This window comes from Pelophylax lessonae (assembly GCF_965119305.1).
Source record: "Pelophylax lessonae genome assembly, chromosome: 11".
Lineage (NCBI taxonomy): Eukaryota > Metazoa > Chordata > Amphibia > Anura > Ranidae > Pelophylax > Pelophylax lessonae.
This window is the reverse complement of record NC_138778.1, coordinates 231,466,846-231,483,809: the sequence shown is the minus strand read 5'-3', so window position 1 is coordinate 231,483,809 and position 16,964 is coordinate 231,466,846. Positions and strand designations below refer to the sequence as shown.

General features: G+C 48.8%; 1 protein-coding gene across 1 annotated transcript; it reads left to right on the top strand.

Moving 5' to 3' along the window:
- Positions 1-1,046: 1,046 nt before the first annotated feature.
- DDX5 (DEAD-box helicase 5) lies at positions 1,047-16,080 on the top strand. Its single transcript, XM_082271888.1, has 13 exons — positions 1,047-1,199; positions 7,265-7,427; positions 8,240-8,336; positions 8,425-8,558; positions 8,830-8,895; positions 10,006-10,147; positions 10,237-10,397; positions 10,477-10,649; positions 11,000-11,110; positions 11,269-11,330; positions 12,524-12,583; positions 13,682-13,903; positions 15,381-16,080. Exons 1-13 carry the CDS (start codon positions 1,171-1,173, stop codon positions 15,764-15,766), a joined length of 1,806 nt encoding a protein of 601 aa, XP_082128014.1. The 5' UTR covers positions 1,047-1,170; the 3' UTR covers positions 15,767-16,080.
- The last annotated feature ends 884 nt before the right edge of the window (positions 16,081-16,964 follow it).

Genomic DNA, 16,964 nt, shown 5'->3' with positions numbered 1-16,964 from the left:
ACAGCAGGACCATGGCAGTCAGAGGGGCCACATCATAGACCTGGGAAACAGCAGGAACATGGCAGTCGGTGGGATCAGAATCGCCTCTATACTCACAGACCGGAAACCCGGCCTAGTATATCTGATCAAATCATCATTTCCCGGTGACCGCCTGTACCGCCATCTCCACACACAGCGTCCCAGGTGGGGGCTCGTTGGAGGAGTCCTATCATCTCCTCACCGCCGGCAGCCATGACGGGAGGATCAAATAAGATCAATGTGTAAAATTGAATTGGAAGAGCCATCCACACACACAGCCAGACATCCCAGAGGACAACAGGCTCGGGCCTGTGAGGGGAGGAAATCACAATACTGTATATACATTAAGTACAATAAAAATATAATGAAATCCTGAGCCCCCTGACAGTCCCCGGCCCCGCCATCCTCCATCATACACACTCCACGTTCTCACACGGCTCACCAAACTCTTCAACCGGTAACTACTCCCCCCCTTATATACTCCCGGCATTTTGTAACCCCGCCCCACCACATGACTGCCTCCACCTCTCCCCTCCGCCATCTTTGTTATGGTCACCCCTCGCACGCAGCCCCCTTCCGACCTGAGATCCCTTTCAGAAGTGTCTCTGTCTTCTTTCCTCTCCTCCATATTGTCGCTCAGAGAATGTTTGGAGCGGGGATTTTCACGTTTTGTTTGCGGGGAAGCGGCGCGCTATGCCCTCAGTCAAAATGGCGGCTCTCAGATCCAGAGAGCGGAGGGATTCAGTGACGTCAAGTGGCGGTTTTCTTTACATAATGTCCCCGCCCCTCCACGTGATGACCGCTGCCTATTCCTCCGCCATGTTTGTTGTGGTCAGCGAGGGTCAGCGCAGCCCTTTCCTAAGCTCATATTCTCCTCAAAAATATCATAGTCTTCCTTGATATTCTTGTTTCCTCAGAGAACACTCAGAGCGGTTATTTTACGTTTTCTTTGTCGCTGGGAGCGACGTGCCGTGCCCTCATTAAAGATGGCGGCGATGTAGATCCGGAGGGTGGAGGGATCTGGTGACGTCACGCGCCGCGCCCTCATCAGGCGGAGGTGAGCCGGCTCTGGTCTCTCTATATAACCGGCCGGCAAACCAGACACATCTCCTCCGTCCTCTCCGAACACCGAGACCAGAACAGCGATTAAACATGCCGGGATTCAACGACAGAGGCCGCGGGTAAGTCTCCGGGAAATGCGTCTCCCCTCCCCCCCTTACCTCAGGATTTATATCTTTATTAGAATTTTTATCTTTATTATTTTTTTTTATTATTTGAGATGGGGGGACAGGGAAGCCGGGTGTCTGTGAGGAGGATGGGGGCTGATTAGGGTGTTAGTCGGGTGTACACCCGGCGGGGGGTGGAGAAAAATCTCCTCACCATGCGGCGCGCACACAAGATGGCGGCTCTTTGTCTTCTCACAAGATGGCGGCCGGCTTCTTCCCGCGGTGGGGGCGCCTCACTCCTACTTTATATAGCGCCTGTGAGGGCCGCAATCTTCCCGGGGTGGGGGCCCCTGTGATTGCCGGCTTCTTATCTGGGTGGGGGCTCCTCACATCTATGGGGGCCCCTGTGATTGCCGGCTTCTTATCGGGGTGGGGGCTCCTAACTTCTCTATGGGGGCCCCTGTGATTGCCGGCTTTTTCCTTGGGTGGGGGCTCCTCACTTCTCTATGGGGGTGGTCCATGATTGCCGGCTTTTTCCTGGGGTTGTGCCCCTCACTTTTCTATGGGTGGTGGCTTATGATTGCTGGCTTTTTTTTTTTCTTGGGTAGGGGCCCCTCAGTTCTCTTGTTGGGGGGGGGGGGGGCCCAGTGATTTCGGGCATTGGGTCCCTTACGTCTCTATGGGACGGTCCACGATTGCCGGCTTTTTCTTGGAGTGGGGGCCCCTCACTTCTCTGGGTGGGGAATGGCTTATGATTTCTGGCTTTTTCCTGGGGTAGGGGCCCTTCAGTTCTCCTCTCCTTGGGGGCCCCAGTGATGTCTGGCATGTGGCCCCACACTTCTCTATAGGGGCGTTCCATGATTGCTGGCTTTTTCCTTGGGTTGGTGCCCCTCAGTTCTCCTTGTTGGGTTGGCCCCGGTGATTTCCGGCATTGGGGCCCCTCGCTTCTCTATGGGGACGGTCCATGATTGCTGTCTTTTTCCTTGGGTTGGTGCCCCTCAGTTCTCCTTGTTGGGTTGGCCCCGGTGATTTCCGGCATTGGGGCCCCTCGCTTCTCTATGGGGACGGTCCATGATTGCTGTCTTTTTCCTTGGGTAGGGGCCCCTCAGTTCTCCTTGTTGGGTTGGCCCCGGTGATTTCCGGCATTGGGGCCCCTCGCTTCTCTATGGGGACGGTCCATGATTGCCGGCTTTTTCCTAGGGTTGGTGCCCGTGATTGCTGACTTTCTCCGGGGTTGGGGGCCCTCACTTCTCCTGAGGGCTCCTGTGATTGTCTGCTTTTTCCAGGGATGGGGGCCCTTCACTTCCCTTATCATTGGGGGTTTGATGTAATTGCTGACTTTTTCCTGGGGTGGAGGCCCCTCATTTCTCTTCCGAGGGTCCCTGTGATTTTCAGTTTTTTTCCCCAGGGTGGGGGCCCTTTACGTCTCTTCCCATTGGGTGTTCCGTGTGATTGTTGGCTTTTTTCTGGGGTAGGGTCCCTTCACTTTTCGTCTGACGGCCCCTTTGATGGATTTTTCCTAGGACTGGGGCACTTCTCTTCTTATTGGGGGTTCCATGTGATTGGGAGCCTCATTTCTCCTCTGAGGGACCATGTGAAAGCTTTTTCACAGGGTGGGGGCCCCATTACGTCTCCTGAGGGCCCCTGTGATTGTCGAGCTTTTTCCCGGTGTGAGGACCCTTCTCCTCATTTGGGTTCCATGTTATTGGAGACCCCTCACTTCTCATCTGAGGGCCCATGATTGTCAACTTTTTCCCAGGGTGGGGGCCCCTTCTCTTTTCATTGGGGGCTTCCTTGTGATTGCTGGCTTTTACCCGGGATGGGGGGGGGCACTCACTTTTGAGGGCCCCCATAAAGGTTGGCTTTTTCCTGGAGGGGGACCCCCTCACTCCTCTTCTCCATGGGGGTACAGGCCCCTTCCAAGGGTGGGTGGGGGCTCCTCACTCCTTTTCTATAGGGTTACTTTGAGGGCTGGTTTCTTCCCAAGGATGGGTACCTCACTTTTCTGTAGGGCCCTATGAGAACTGGCTTCTTCCTGTGGGGGGCGCTCAATCCTCTTCTATAGGGCTCTTCTGAGGACCAGCCTCTTCCTGGGGTAGGGGCTCGGCTAGACACAATATGCTGCGTTCCCTCATTATCGCACCAATCGGTGTTGCTGTCCTGAGGTGGGAGAGAACGATCGTTGTGAGCTGTGATTGGAGGCTGATCTGTGTAGTGTGATCTCTCCACTACTTCTATTGTCCTGGCGGTTGCCATGGTAACAGTGGTACTCCGCTCCTCCCAACACTTCCGGTGATGATATAACTCTATTGACGTCATGGCGGAGAGAACCTATTGTGTGCCAACATGGTGGCCTTTGTCTGAAAGGGGAGCACAGCTTCCACCGGGGGGCGCAATCTTCACCTTCCATCCAGGTCAGTGTTTCCTCCAGTAATATACAGTCATCTGTATATGGGAGGTGTAGATCGTCCCCTCACATCGGTGGAAGTTCTCCCAGACAAAGACCATTGTAGAGATTATATACTCCCGGAGGAAACCACTTACACCGGTGTCAGGGGGCAATCTACACATCCCAAACCATTGTATGTTACTGGGGGGGCATCTTACACCAGAGTCAGGGGACGATCTACACCTCCCTAATAGATCATTGTATTACTGGGGGGGACATCTTACACCAGAGTCAGGGGGCGATCTGCTCCATACATCCCATCTGGAGCCTTGTAGGCATTCCTAGGGACATCTTACACATCGGTGTCTTGCAATGATCTGGATGGGAGGTGTAGATCCCCCCCCCCCTGACGCAGTGTAAGATGTCCCCTCTGGTAACATACAATAATCTGGATGGGAGGTGTAGATCCCCCCCCTGACGCAGTGTAAGATGTCCCCTCTGGTAACATGCAATAATCTGGATGGATGGGAGGTGTAGATCGCCCCGTTACCAGAGGGGACATCTTACCCCGGTGTCAGGGGTAGTACAGGAATGGAGATGAGGACGGGGATGTCGGTGTATGGTGGTGTCAGACATCACTCCGCTGTCCTGGGATGTGATATTTCCTAGGCCTAGAAACCAGGAAGTAACTGAAGAGATGTAGAAGGTAATGTGTACACGGATCTACTAATGGTAACATGAGGATTACATATCAATGGATTGGGAGAGAAGTTCCACCTTAACAAGCTGAAGCTGATTGGTTACTATTCTGATCTTCTCCACTGTCAGTGTGTGGATTGGATGTATAGTTTCCTCCCAGTGTGGATGGGTATCGGTGTGAAGTCTTGTGGATGGGTATTGGTGTGGATGGGTATCGGTGTGGATGGATCGGGGTGGGGAGTGTTGGGTATTTGGTGTGGATCCTCCAGGTCTCTGGTACAGAGCTCTATCTGTACATCTGGGTGATCAGGAGACATCTTGAAGCAGTTTCCTGGGATAATTCTCATACAGATCACAGGCTGTAGTTGGCTGTATTGCTCAGATTGCCTCCTGTGGTCCCTTGTTCGGTGTCATGGTGATCTATATGATGGAGGACCCATTTACATGTAGGGGGTGTCATGTATGACGTGGGGCTTGTGACTCACTGCCTCCAGTTACTGGGAATTTACACCCAGTCATGTATGATGGGAGGAGTCTCCATTCTCTTGCAGCATCCGGTGAGTCAGTGTCCCCACTCCTATCTGTCTGCTATGATAGGACAATGTAGGGATCAGTCTGTAGGATAGATGGTAGAATGGATATGAAGGAGCCCCATTATAATAGGTGGAATAGTGGTAGGATTCTGGGACCCCCTTTCATGTGCAGTATCTTCCAGTACATTCTATGACCCCCCCTATGTGCAGTCTTTTCCTTGTACCTTCCGGTACATTCTATGACCCCGGTACATTCTATGACCCCCCCCTCTATGTACATTCTATGACCCCCCCCCTCTGTGCAGTCTTTTCCTTGTACATTCTATGACCCCGGTACATTCTATGGCCCCCTATGTGCAGTACCCTCCGGTACATTCTATGACCCCCCTATGTGCAGTGTCGTCCCTGTACTGTCCCCCCTCTTCCAGGTAGTCGGGTACATTGTGTTCTGTGAAGTCTTTGTGTGGACGGCTTTCTTGGAAAGGGTTGGGCTTTGAGGCACAGAGTCTGAGCCGTCCTCCATGATGTCACCACACATTGCATCAGTCACTTCTACATCCTACAGCTGTCTGTCCGGGGGCGGTCTGAGCTCTTCTACACAATTTTACCTAATTTACTGCCTTTGTAGAGGGGGGGGGGGATTGGGCATTCAAAGGGGGGGGGGGTGGTGTAGCTGGGCTGCAGGAGCGGCTTTAACAAAAGCTAAGTTTCCTGAATGGAGCTTCTATACAGTGGGGGTGGAAATCAGATTTGGAGGGGGGGGTGTCTTCTGGTTGGAGGAGCTTCATATGGTTTCAGTTATTTCCTAACAACCAGTAAACATTTGTTATAAAGAGCCGTCTGTAATAGAGAACTGCTAATGATTGGTGTGTGGGGGGTTACTAGAACAGGATTGGTAGTTTGTAGTGTATTGGGGGGAGCTCTTATCACAGCCAATGAAATCTTATAACGTGACGCTGACCATAGATGGGGAGATCTTTAAATGAGTTTCTATCAAGTTTTAGGAAAATTCTCAATGTTGGAAATTTTTGCTTTTTACAGTTTTATATTTTAAAATGAATGAAATTCTACTGATCAATCAGACTGAATCTGTCCAATAATATTCTGTCATTTTATGGTCCCTGTGGGTGAAAATTAATGTTGAATGCAGTGAGGCAAACTTTCTCAGGAACATTAAAGTGGAGCTCCAGTCGCCATAATCAGTTTTTTCTAAAAGCAGCCCCATGATTGGCTGATCATTACTATCTGGAGACTGTTAAGAACCTTTTACAGATTAAAAAGTTACATTTCCGATCTCAAGCAGGCGGCGGCCATCGCAGTTCTGGGCATGTGAAGCCCACTCCTGTCTATTTCCAGGATTACGTGCAGCTGGCTACCCAGCATGCACCCCCCTGATCTCACGCCTGCAGTGACAACACTGCACGGCGCAGTTTTCTGATTGCAGGTTGTCATAGTGGTGGCAGCAGAAGTCTTTCCCCCCCATGGCAACCTGCCAGTCAAAAGAGAATCGGGTGATTTCCTTGTACTTCTGGGATTGATGAAGCAAATATCCCAGCTTCAAATATGGGTGGAACTCCGCTTTAAGAATATAGACGTTCTACCTGTCTATGGCCAGATATACAGGATTGGAGGAGCTGATTGGACACCCCCTGTGTGGGGGGGGGGGGGCACTCGCTTCTCCTAAGGGCCCCACATAAAGGTTGACTTTTTCCTGGGTTGGACCCCTCACTCCTCTTTGCCATGGGGGTACAGGTCTCTTCCCAGGGTGGGTGAGGGCTCCTCACTCCCTTTCTATTTCTTCCAGAGGATGGGTACCTCTCACTCTATGGGAATCCCTATGAGGACTGGTTTCTTCCCGAGGATGGGTACCTCTCACTCTATGGAAATCCCTATGAGGACTGGTTTCTTCCCGAGGATGGGTACCTCTCACTCTATGGGAATCCCTATGAGGACTGGTTTCTTCCCGAGGATGGGTACCTCTCACTCTATGGGAATCCCTATGAGGACTGGTTTCTTCCTGAGGATGGGTACCTCTCACTCTATGGGAATCCCTATGAGGACTGGTTTCTTCCCGAGGATAGGTACCTCTCACTCTATGGGAATCCCTGAGCACTGACTTCTTCCTGTAGTGGGGGCTCCTCGCTCTTCTATAGGGCTCTGAGGGCTGGTGTACCCCTCGTTCCTCTATGCGCAGTCCCTATGAGGACTGGCTTCTTCCTGTGGGGGGCGCCCCCCCCGGCTTGTTGCCTGACTGAAGTCATGTTGAGAATTCCTGACCTTTGGTGTCCATGGTTCAACGTGTCCCCCCTCAGTGAATGTATGTAGGGCTGTCTGAAGTTGCAGTGCCCCCTAGAGGCGATGTGTATTCTAACATGGTGGTATGTATGCAGTGCTGTCTGGAGTTGCAGTGCCCCCTAGAGGCGATGTGTATTCTAACATGGTGTTTTTTTTTTATATAGATTTGGAGGAGCACCCAGATTTGGAGGAAACAGAAATGGTTCATCTGGCAAGTATGGAAATCCGGGTGAGCGGCTTGTCAAGAAGAAATGGAATTTGGAATTATTACCAAAATTTGAGAAGAATTTCTATCAAGAGCACCCTGACTTAGTCCGACGCACACCGGTAAGACTGCTGATGGGACGTCCATGCATATTGCTGCTTATAGCAGAACCAGGCCTACTAGAAACCTGTGCACTCCATAAGTCGGATGTTTAGGGTTTGTAGCATTTGGGGTTCAGGCTTCAGCCAGTGGCTGTAGCAGTGGAAAGGTGCTCAGAGCAGCAGGGTCAATATACAGGCAGATTCCCCTGACGGCTGATATGGGGGTCTAAGCACTAACCAGTATTCAGTTCCTGATGGTGGGTATGGGTTTTAATGCCTTTTGCAGTGCTCAGGATCTCCTCACCAGGAGGTGAACCAGTGGGGGGGGGGGGGGGGGCAGTCGCAGGAGGTCAAGCAGAAGCATAGTTAACAAGCCTAAGGTCAGCTATGAATGGAAGTGAAGATGCAGGAGTGTAAGGAGCAAGAGTTTGGCTGCTAACCTGGCACATGAAGTGCAAGATGAGGCTTAAATATAGGCAGTTCATGGGAGGTGCAAATAGGTCAAAGTTCACCAGAAAATGGATGGGACAGTCGAGGGATTAGGCAGAGCTGTCGCCATCAGGTGGTTCAGTATGAGCTACTACCAGATACAGCAGAGGTCTTGGGGTTCAGGTCCTGGTCCTGACAGCTGTCAACACCTTACTAGCCAAGCTCTGCCTGGCACTGCAGTCAGAATAGTGTTGCTTCTCTACAGTATGGCAGAGATGGAATCTGACAATCTATAGCCACCTTCATTTAGTTCTGCCATATATTGGGAGTTCAGGTTCTGGCAGGTTTGTCAATGCTTTCTTGGCTCAGATTGTGGATTTCTAATATTTCTCTTTAACCTACAGCAAGAAATTCAGGAATACAGAAGGAGCAAAGAAATAACCGTCAGAGGCTTCAACTGCCCCAAGCCTGTGTTTCACTTCCAAGAAGCTAGCTTCCCTGGTAAGGACCTTGTACACCGCCCTGTGTATGTGTATATAGCCGGCTCTTCCCACTGATGTGTATACTAATCTTATCGATTTCCCTCCAGACAACCTCATGGGAGTGATCAGGCACCAGAATTTCACCGAACCCACACCTATCCAAAGCCAGGGCTGGCCGGTTGCCCTGAGCGGACTGGACATGGTTGGCGTCGCCATGACTGGATCTGGAAAAACACTTTCTGTAAGTTTCCAACCTGATCATTCTGCAGCTTAGACTGATTAATTGTCCTGGTGGGGCTAAAATTGAAGCTGACTTCATTCTTACTGTACAATGTTTTGTGGGTGATGCATAGTCGCTGCTTTTGACCAGTGCATGCAGCACCCTGCTGAACGGTGTACGGAATGAGGACACTGCTAGTGATCAAAGCTTCTTGTATATAATATATGTATGAATCTATAAAATAGGCGCAATGTGTGTGTATACAGTGTTCTAAGTCGGCTTTCTTTTTCAGTACCTACTTCCTGGAATCGTCCACATCAATCACCAACCATTCCTACAGAGAGGAGATGGGCCAATTGTAAGTACCTGCATCTTGAATCCTGGCAATGGTTTCTGATATTGAAGGGAGTGTTAACCAGACATAGCTAGATGGTAGTTGTACAAACCATGGTGGCATATGCTCATTGCGTAACCCTCATGGCTAAAGTCACACAGCTATGCTGACCCTTATAGCAATGACAGGCTACCCCCCGTCACATGCCGGCCTGAACAAGTTCTATATTCCCTTTTTGGAATAGGTGCTTCATATACAGCAAAGGTTCTTTTGCTTGGAGGCTCTTATGTTACATGGTCTCAGACGTAGCGTTGCATCAGTGCCTATACTAAGCATTTGCATGACTACTTGTAGTCCTGTTAATACTCCAATACTAAAACCGATACCTTCAAGTCTGTAAGACTGGGTTCACATGTGTGCAGGGGTAATTTCATTCAGCGGCAAGTCTTGAAATCGCACCTGAAGTGGACAGAATCGTAGCAGACTTTTAAAATCATAGAAAGCTGGTTTGGTTCACATGTATTGCGAACCGGGGCTAAAAACGGGTATTGGCAGCCTCTCTAAAGGATGCACGGATGCCAGTTTTAAATGACCGGTGCATCCTTAACATAGAAAACACAACTGGTCCTTTAATATCTTTTGAATCACTGGCAGATGTGCAGCATTTCAAAGCGCAGAGGTGCAAATGACAAATCTTAGAATGCCCATTGAGATGCCAATTGGCACCTAAAATCGCAGTATGGTTCTGTCGATAGTCATACGATGGATCGTGCTGCAATCGCAACCCCCAATCAGGTGAAGCTTGTCCAAAAGTTTGGAAGCTACTTTTGGACGCCGTGCTTCATGCAATGTGGGCTTTTGCGATTGCAGCGCGACAATCGTGGCAGAACCACACCACCATTTCAAATGAATGGCATCTCAAATGTGCTCTGATGGGCATTCACATCTCGGTGCTTTGAAATAGCAGGCAAAATCGTGGCAAATCTGCCTGCGCATCAAAATGAAACGCTGGTGTGAATGCAGCCTTAATTACAGCTGGCACTCAGATAGGAATATTGCTCTCTAGATTTAATTGGTGGAAAGCTCTGGGGTAACATCTTGGAATTGTCTAAAGTCTGAATTTCTTTCCTGCAGCTCCTGGTGCTGGCACCTACCCGAGAACTGGCGCAACAAGTACAGCAAGTTGCAGCTGAGTATGGCAGGGCCTGCCGTTTAAGATCTACCTGTATTTATGGAGGAGCACCCAAAGGACCACAGCTTCGTGACTTGGAAAGAGGTAAGGTGGGGGTTTTGGTAACTGGGGTGCACTGGACTGCCTCTTAGCTTGCATGATGGCTTGACGATGACCCCTGTCCTCTTTTACAGGTGTTGAAATTTGTATCGCAACACCCGGGCGACTAATTGACTTTCTGGAAGCCGGAAAGACCAACCTGGACAGATGCACATACTTGGTACTCGATGAAGCAGACAGAATGCTTGATATGGGTTTTGAGCCCCAGATCAGGAAGATTGTGGATCAGATTAGGGTGAGTATTGGAACCGCTCTGTTTACAGTCAAATGTTTTTTGGCTTTAGTTCTTCTCTAATCAGTGCTCTCTCCTCCAGCCTGACAGACAGACCCTGATGTGGAGCGCCACATGGCCTAGAGAAGTCAGGCAGCTTGCAGAAGACTTCTTAAAGGACTACGTACACATCAACATCGGTGCACTGGAACTGAGCGCAAACCACAACATTCTGCAGATCGTAGACGTCTGCAACGATGGAGAAAAGGATGACAAGTATGTACTGCCTTCTGCTTCTCAAACCTCACCCCACCCGTGCTGTCTGAAGGGAGGATGGGCTCCTGATTGCTTGGTTTCCCCCAATGCCATCTGAAGGGAGGGTGGGCTCCTGATTGCTTGGTTTCCCCCAATGCCATCTGAAGGGAAGGTGGGCTCCTGATTGCTTGGTTTCCTCAATGCCATCTGAAGGGAAGGTGGGCTCCTGATTGCTTGGTTTCCCCAATGCCATCTGAAGGGAAGGTGGGCTCCTGATTTCTTGGTTCCCCCGATTCCATCTAAAGGGAAGGTGGGCTCCTTATTGCTTGGTCCTGAATTTACCCAAGTCCTGCTTATATCTGAATCTTTAGGCTTGTCCGTCTGATGGAGGAGATCATGAGTGAGAAGGAAAATAAGACCATTGTGTTCGTAGAGACAAAAAGGCGCTGTGATGACCTCACAAGGAGATTACGCAGAGATGGGTAAGTGCAGCTTGTGTATTTAAATCTGAGATTACCTGGTGTGCATAAAACAGAACACGTCAGTGCATTTGGTAACATTGGCTCCACGAGACACTTTGGAATGTTTCTGGGGAAACAATGGTGGATAAAGTGCTAATCGGTTTGTCTTATTACTGCAGGTGGCCCGCAATGGGGATACATGGTGACAAAAGCCAGCAGGAGAGAGACTGGGTATTAAATGGTGAGTATTCTGCCACAATTAGATTTCATCTAATTGCTGTATGTTGGCTTAACTTTACCAGAATCCGTAACATGCATGTAATCATCCCTGTCCTTATGGCTGTGTTTAAACACTTGACCTAACTTGTCTAGGCCTAATGCAGTGGGCAGCCAATGTGATCCTACCAACCCTTCCAAATACAGTGCAAATAGGGAAGGCACCCCTGTGCTCAGACCACAGCTGTCCATACTGTAGACAAACTTCAAAGGAGGCCAGCAACATTGTTAATGCTAATAGGATATTTTCTCTCCTGGATGATACAATAAAGCTATGTGTAACGGACATCTCTTGCACGCATAGGATATTTGAATCAGACCTACAATAAAAGCACACGTGTCTAGCCTTTAATGCAGCGGCACCCTTTTCTACACTGCAGAACAGCAGTCCTGTACACATACCCACCTGCCTCAGGATGGAATTCCTACCTTCCTCTTAGGTCAGCCATATACGCAGCAAATTTGAAGGAAACATATTCACTCAATTCCCTCCAACACGGACAGTAATGCGGGAATCCATCCTGCTGGGCCATTGTTTTCTGGTCCCAATCAAGAGATGTGATTATTATCGGCTATGGAAGTCCCTTGCAAATCCAGCAGGCTGGTTGTACACAAGTTGATCGATACTTGGTACATTCAGCCTGCCCCACTAATGGTTTGAATCTCAGCCAGTTTCTGCTGATTTGGCTGAGATTCAAAACAGTGTATGGCTGACCTTGGGACAAGATTCCTTCCCTCTTGTCTGTGTACAGGCAGGTCCCTACCCCCCATTGGTTAAGACAGCAGAGGAGTGCCATTGGCTCTTGCTACTGAGCTAATGAGGGGTCAGCCTAGTCGTGGCTTAGTGTTTGGACACGGCGGCCTGGGACGCCCCTATAGCAAGCTGCTTGCTGTGGAGGCATTTGTCAGGGCGGATGGACACAAGAGGATCCGGGCTACTCTGCGCAGAATCATTAGAGCAGGGAAGTATGTTTTTAAGCAAGACATATCCCTTTAGGTGAACTTGATGCCCACCACTGTACTGCCACAAGCATGCTTCCCTATGGTCTGCAGGAAAGTTTTAAATCAGTTTATAGCCACTGTAGGATCATTGAATGTTTCTGTACTTTTTTATTTTGATTTCTGTAGATACTGACATGTGCTTTTTTCGATTTTCAGAGTTCAAACATGGCAAGTCGCCAATCCTCATTGCCACAGATGTGGCGTCCCGCGGTCTAGGTCAGTATGAACCCTTCAATGTGAGGTGTCTGCATTGCACCATGTCTTTTCTTTTTTTTTTTGTTATCGTTTTTTTAAAGAAAGTTTGTTGCTTTCTTTAACCTCTGCAATTTTCTTAGTGTTTTTTTTCACAAAGGTGCGGTCTTTGAGGCCTGGCCTAGGCATGACATTTGGAGGACTCGAGGGGGACGGAGGACTAGTGGAAAATCGGCTGGTCTGCCAGTCGGGTAGAGAGGTGGAAAGCTGAGTTTCGTGTGCCAGTAGTCTTCAAACAGCAGAGACCTGATAATTTTTTTTGTTTTTTATAGACTACTCTAAAAACGAGAAGTGATTATTCAGCCCTTGCTCTGTGCTCCCGTGCATTGCATGCCACTCACTGTACAGCACTGTAACTCTTGGCGCACATGAGGAGAGTTTCAGTGAGGATCTGTCTCGGGAGAGTGGCAATTTTTTTTTTCTTTAAGCCTTTTGTAGTGAAATGATTGGTGGGTGAGTACTGGCACATGACTATATAGAGTGGGCAGGCGGAGCAGCACTCTTTCTCGCCTCTGCAAAATATCTTTCACGATCCTCCCTCACCTGTACCGTAGTCGTCATGTCGAGACCAGCCCGAGGGGGACACACGTTGGCTTCTTGGAATCTCTTGCCTAGATGACATGTTTCATATAATAGCCTGCTGACAACCGGTGAGTTCCCCGTGCTTAGAGATGGGGAGACGGTGGTTGTAAGAGGGTCTTGGCAAGACAAAACAAAGCAGTGGTTCGCCAGTGTGAGCTTCTAATGAGTGTGTGAGGACCGCGGCCAATTCACAGGACGGTCCTCGACTGGTGCACATGAGGAGGCTGGAGCCTTACTGCGGAGAAGCTAAAGATGTCATAGAGTAGGGAGACGGTGGGGACTGCGTCCCGGTAAGCTTGTTTGGGTTGCAGACTAGTCTTTACTGTTTTGTTTTTTAGCTGTGGTGCTTCTAACGTCTCTTCTTTCAGGCCTTGCCCTCATGATTGGGCTCCCCTCTCTAACTTGTCTTTCTGGTCTGGTTGTGGTGGTGTGCAAATCTTTATCTGCCTTTCCTGCTTGCCACGCTACAACACTTTACAGATGTGGAAGATGTTAAATTTGTCATCAACTACGACTATCCAAACTCCTCGGAGGATTACATCCACCGTATCGGCCGCACAGCCCGCAGCACCAACACGGGCACAGCCTACACCTTCTTCACGCCCAACAACGCCAAACAGGTCAACGACTTGATCTCCGTGCTGAGGGAGGCCAACCAGACAATCAATCCCAAACTTCTCCAGATGATTGAAGACAGAGGAGGTAAGCGTCTTCTGAGGTTCAGCATGAGATAATGACCAGACCTGGCCTTAAAATGGCATAGATGTGACATTCTTATGGATTTCCGTGTACCTAACAGCTTCAAGTGATAGTAAAGTCTCCTGTGGTTTTTTTTTAAACTTTCCATACCTGCCCTGTGCAGTGGTTTTGCATCGTGCAGTCTGGATCCTATTCTCGGGTCACTATTCGGTCCTCCTGGCCATTCCCTTCAGTGGTGTGCTGCCTACAGCAAGCATTCTGCTATGGGGGCCATCTGAGCCAAGCTGCAGCCCCGTCCATTCAGACATGGATTGGCCCCGCTTCTCTCGATTGGCTGACTGACAGCAGCGGCACCCATTGGCTCCTGCTTCTGTCAATCATTAGGTAAAGTCCCAGACAGTCGAGGGACTTGTGGACTTCCCCGGCTAGAAAGGGATGGGTGGCTGCTACATAAGAGTTATAAAGGCAGAAGGTGCATTCTATGCATAAAGATAAAAAAATCCTCAAGTCAGAGCTCACCACAATTATGGTTGGATGTCTGGCAGTAAGACCAAGGGTGTGTTGGCGTTTGTCTAAATTGCATGTCATGAGGCACTGCGGACTAGTTACCGGGCGTCTCTGTGGCACTGCAGGGCAGTTATCGGGGGGGGGGGGTCTTTGTGGCACTACGGGGAGGTTACCGGGGGGGTCTGTGGCACTGGCGGCACTTGTAATTAGAAACAGCTGGAGGGCTGCAGAGTTGCCACCCTTGAGCTAGCCTGTCCTTTCTGTCCAGCTTTCACAAGTGGAGGCCCAGCATCCCATTTGATAAACATAGGGTGGTTGCCATGCAAATGTCTAGAAACACCCACTACTTAACTTGTCCACCCATCAAAGTATTGTGATCTTTGCATAACTCCCAAGAGCCTCCATTTGCATCAAGGCTGAGGGCTCCTGAAATGTTGAGTCGGTGCTATGTCTGGAAGCAGTGTGGCTCCTGAAATAAAAGTCGGGGTGTTGTCACGTCTGGAAGTCGTGTACTGCACCCTGCTGGCCCCTCCCACAGCTATAATCAGCCTGCATTGCATAGGGAAGCACAGTGGTGAGGCTACATGTCAGTTAGCTTATTGAGAAGGAAAGGACTTAGCGGGTAATGCAAAATAAAATAACTTTTAGCTTTAAACACCAGTGGCACTATCTAGTTGTAGACTTGCAGTTACAGAACTAGATTTTTACATATGGGACCGAATGACAATTTAGAGGGCTTGTGGAGCTTTGTACATATAGGCCAATGGTGGCAGTGCCTTGTCTTTGCCACTAGAGGGCAGATGGGCAAGGCAATGACTGTTGGAACACGAAACAAGACCGTTTCCTGTTCTGTGGGTTTCAATGGTAGGAAGTCGGCTGTGTAGAAAGCTCTTCACTGTATCGCAACTCTTACTAGTGGTTTTCAATGTTGCCATCACACAACTAAAACCTTTTTTTTTTATTTTGCACGCAGGGCGCTTCAGAGGCCGTGGAGGAATGAACGACCGTCGTGACAGGTTCTCTTCAGGCAAGCGGGGCGGGTGGGACCGGGAAAACCGAGGGTTTGGTGCTAAGAGAGACTTTGGAAACAAGCCCCAGAACGGATTTGGGGGCGGGTATGGAAACAGTAACTCCTACAGCAACGGCTACGGAATGCAAGGCAACCAAGGAGGGTACCGGAGCGGCCCACAAAACGGCTCCTACCAGAACTACAATGCCGGACAGCAATACAATGCCACACCAATGCCCAATGGGATGGCACAACAGCCATACACAGCATATCCACCAATAGCCACTGCCACCACAACAGCTCCTCCTGCCCTGATAGGATATCCTATGCCGGCAGCCTACACACAATAAAAAAAAACGCACAGTTTAGTGTCTTTAATTTTATTTTTTCCCATGTTTGCTCTTTATATTGTGTTTAAAAAGGAACAGGATAGCTATTTAAGAAGTCTCTACAGGAGAGAGTTAATGTCCGCTGCATGGCAGCGACTGTAGTGCACTTTTTCACTATTTAAGTTTGACTGTTTTTCTCGACATTCCGGAAGATGTTTTTAGTTCTTTTTTTGTACTAGAAAATGCAGCCAGTGTTTCAAAAGTTTATTGTACAGTGATTTCCAGTACTGTAATGGGGGCAGTGCATGGCCTTCAATAAAGATCATTTAACTCATTCTGTGGCTTGTAAGTGTGTTCATTGGGGCTTATGGATTCTCCATGGGGGGAGAGGACAAGACTTTGGATAAGGAAATCTAATGAAGCGCATTTAAATTCCAGTACCGCTTTCAACCCTCTTCCTGCCCCGCCATGTTTCTTTCATCGCTGTTGCACGGTCATACAACACATTAAATTTGTTCAAATTCTTTTTACACAAATGGAGCTTTTTTTTTTTTTAGTGGCCCAGAAGGTTTTACCCTCTTAATGCCCAGGCCATTTTTTTGCCACATGGCACTTTGAATTTGTTTTTTCCTTTTCCCTACAAAGGGCTTTCTTTGTTGGTATTTATAGCACAAAATATAAAATCCCAGTGGTATCAAAGGACCGTTTTGAAGAATTTTAACTTTCTGCTATAAAACCTATCCAATAAAAAATGGAACATTTTGTGGGGCAATTTGTATTTCGAAGTTCAAAAATCCCCAAAAGCATGTTGAGTGGTTTGCATCTACAAACTGGATTGGATGTAGGATTTTATTTTTACTAATTGCAAGCAACTTTTCCTAGACTGCAACATTGCAGCGGAGAAATCTGATAATTTTTTGGGGACCAGTAACATCAATACAGTGATCAGTGCTAAAAGAAAATGGGTTCATGACTTTTTTTTGCTAAATAAAGACAGTTTTGAGAAACTAATTTTTCTTGAGCGTTTTGAATAGTTCCCTTTAATTTAGGCCAAAATGCTTTGTTAAACCCCAAATCTGTGTATTAGGCCCTCTCACAGGTCAATCCATTTTGACAGACTCCACTTGTTTAGCAGGGATGGATCTGCTGTTTCTCATTATCGCCCCATCCGCTGAGCAGGCGGTTGACGGGTACATCTCCACTCATTGTGCAACGATGG

Excerpts from the sequence above, each read along its gene's own strand:
- DDX5 (XM_082271888.1), top strand. The coding sequence starts at position 1,171 with ATGCCGGGATTCAACGACAGAGGCCGCGG. Across the intron at positions 10,148-10,236 it reads GCTTCGTGACTTGGAAAGAG|GTGTTGAAATTTGTATCGCA; the intron begins GTAAGGTGGGGG and ends CCTCTTTTACAG. Across the intron at positions 11,331-12,523 it reads GAGAGACTGGGTATTAAATG|AGTTCAAACATGGCAAGTCG; the intron begins GTGAGTATTCTG and ends TTCGATTTTCAG.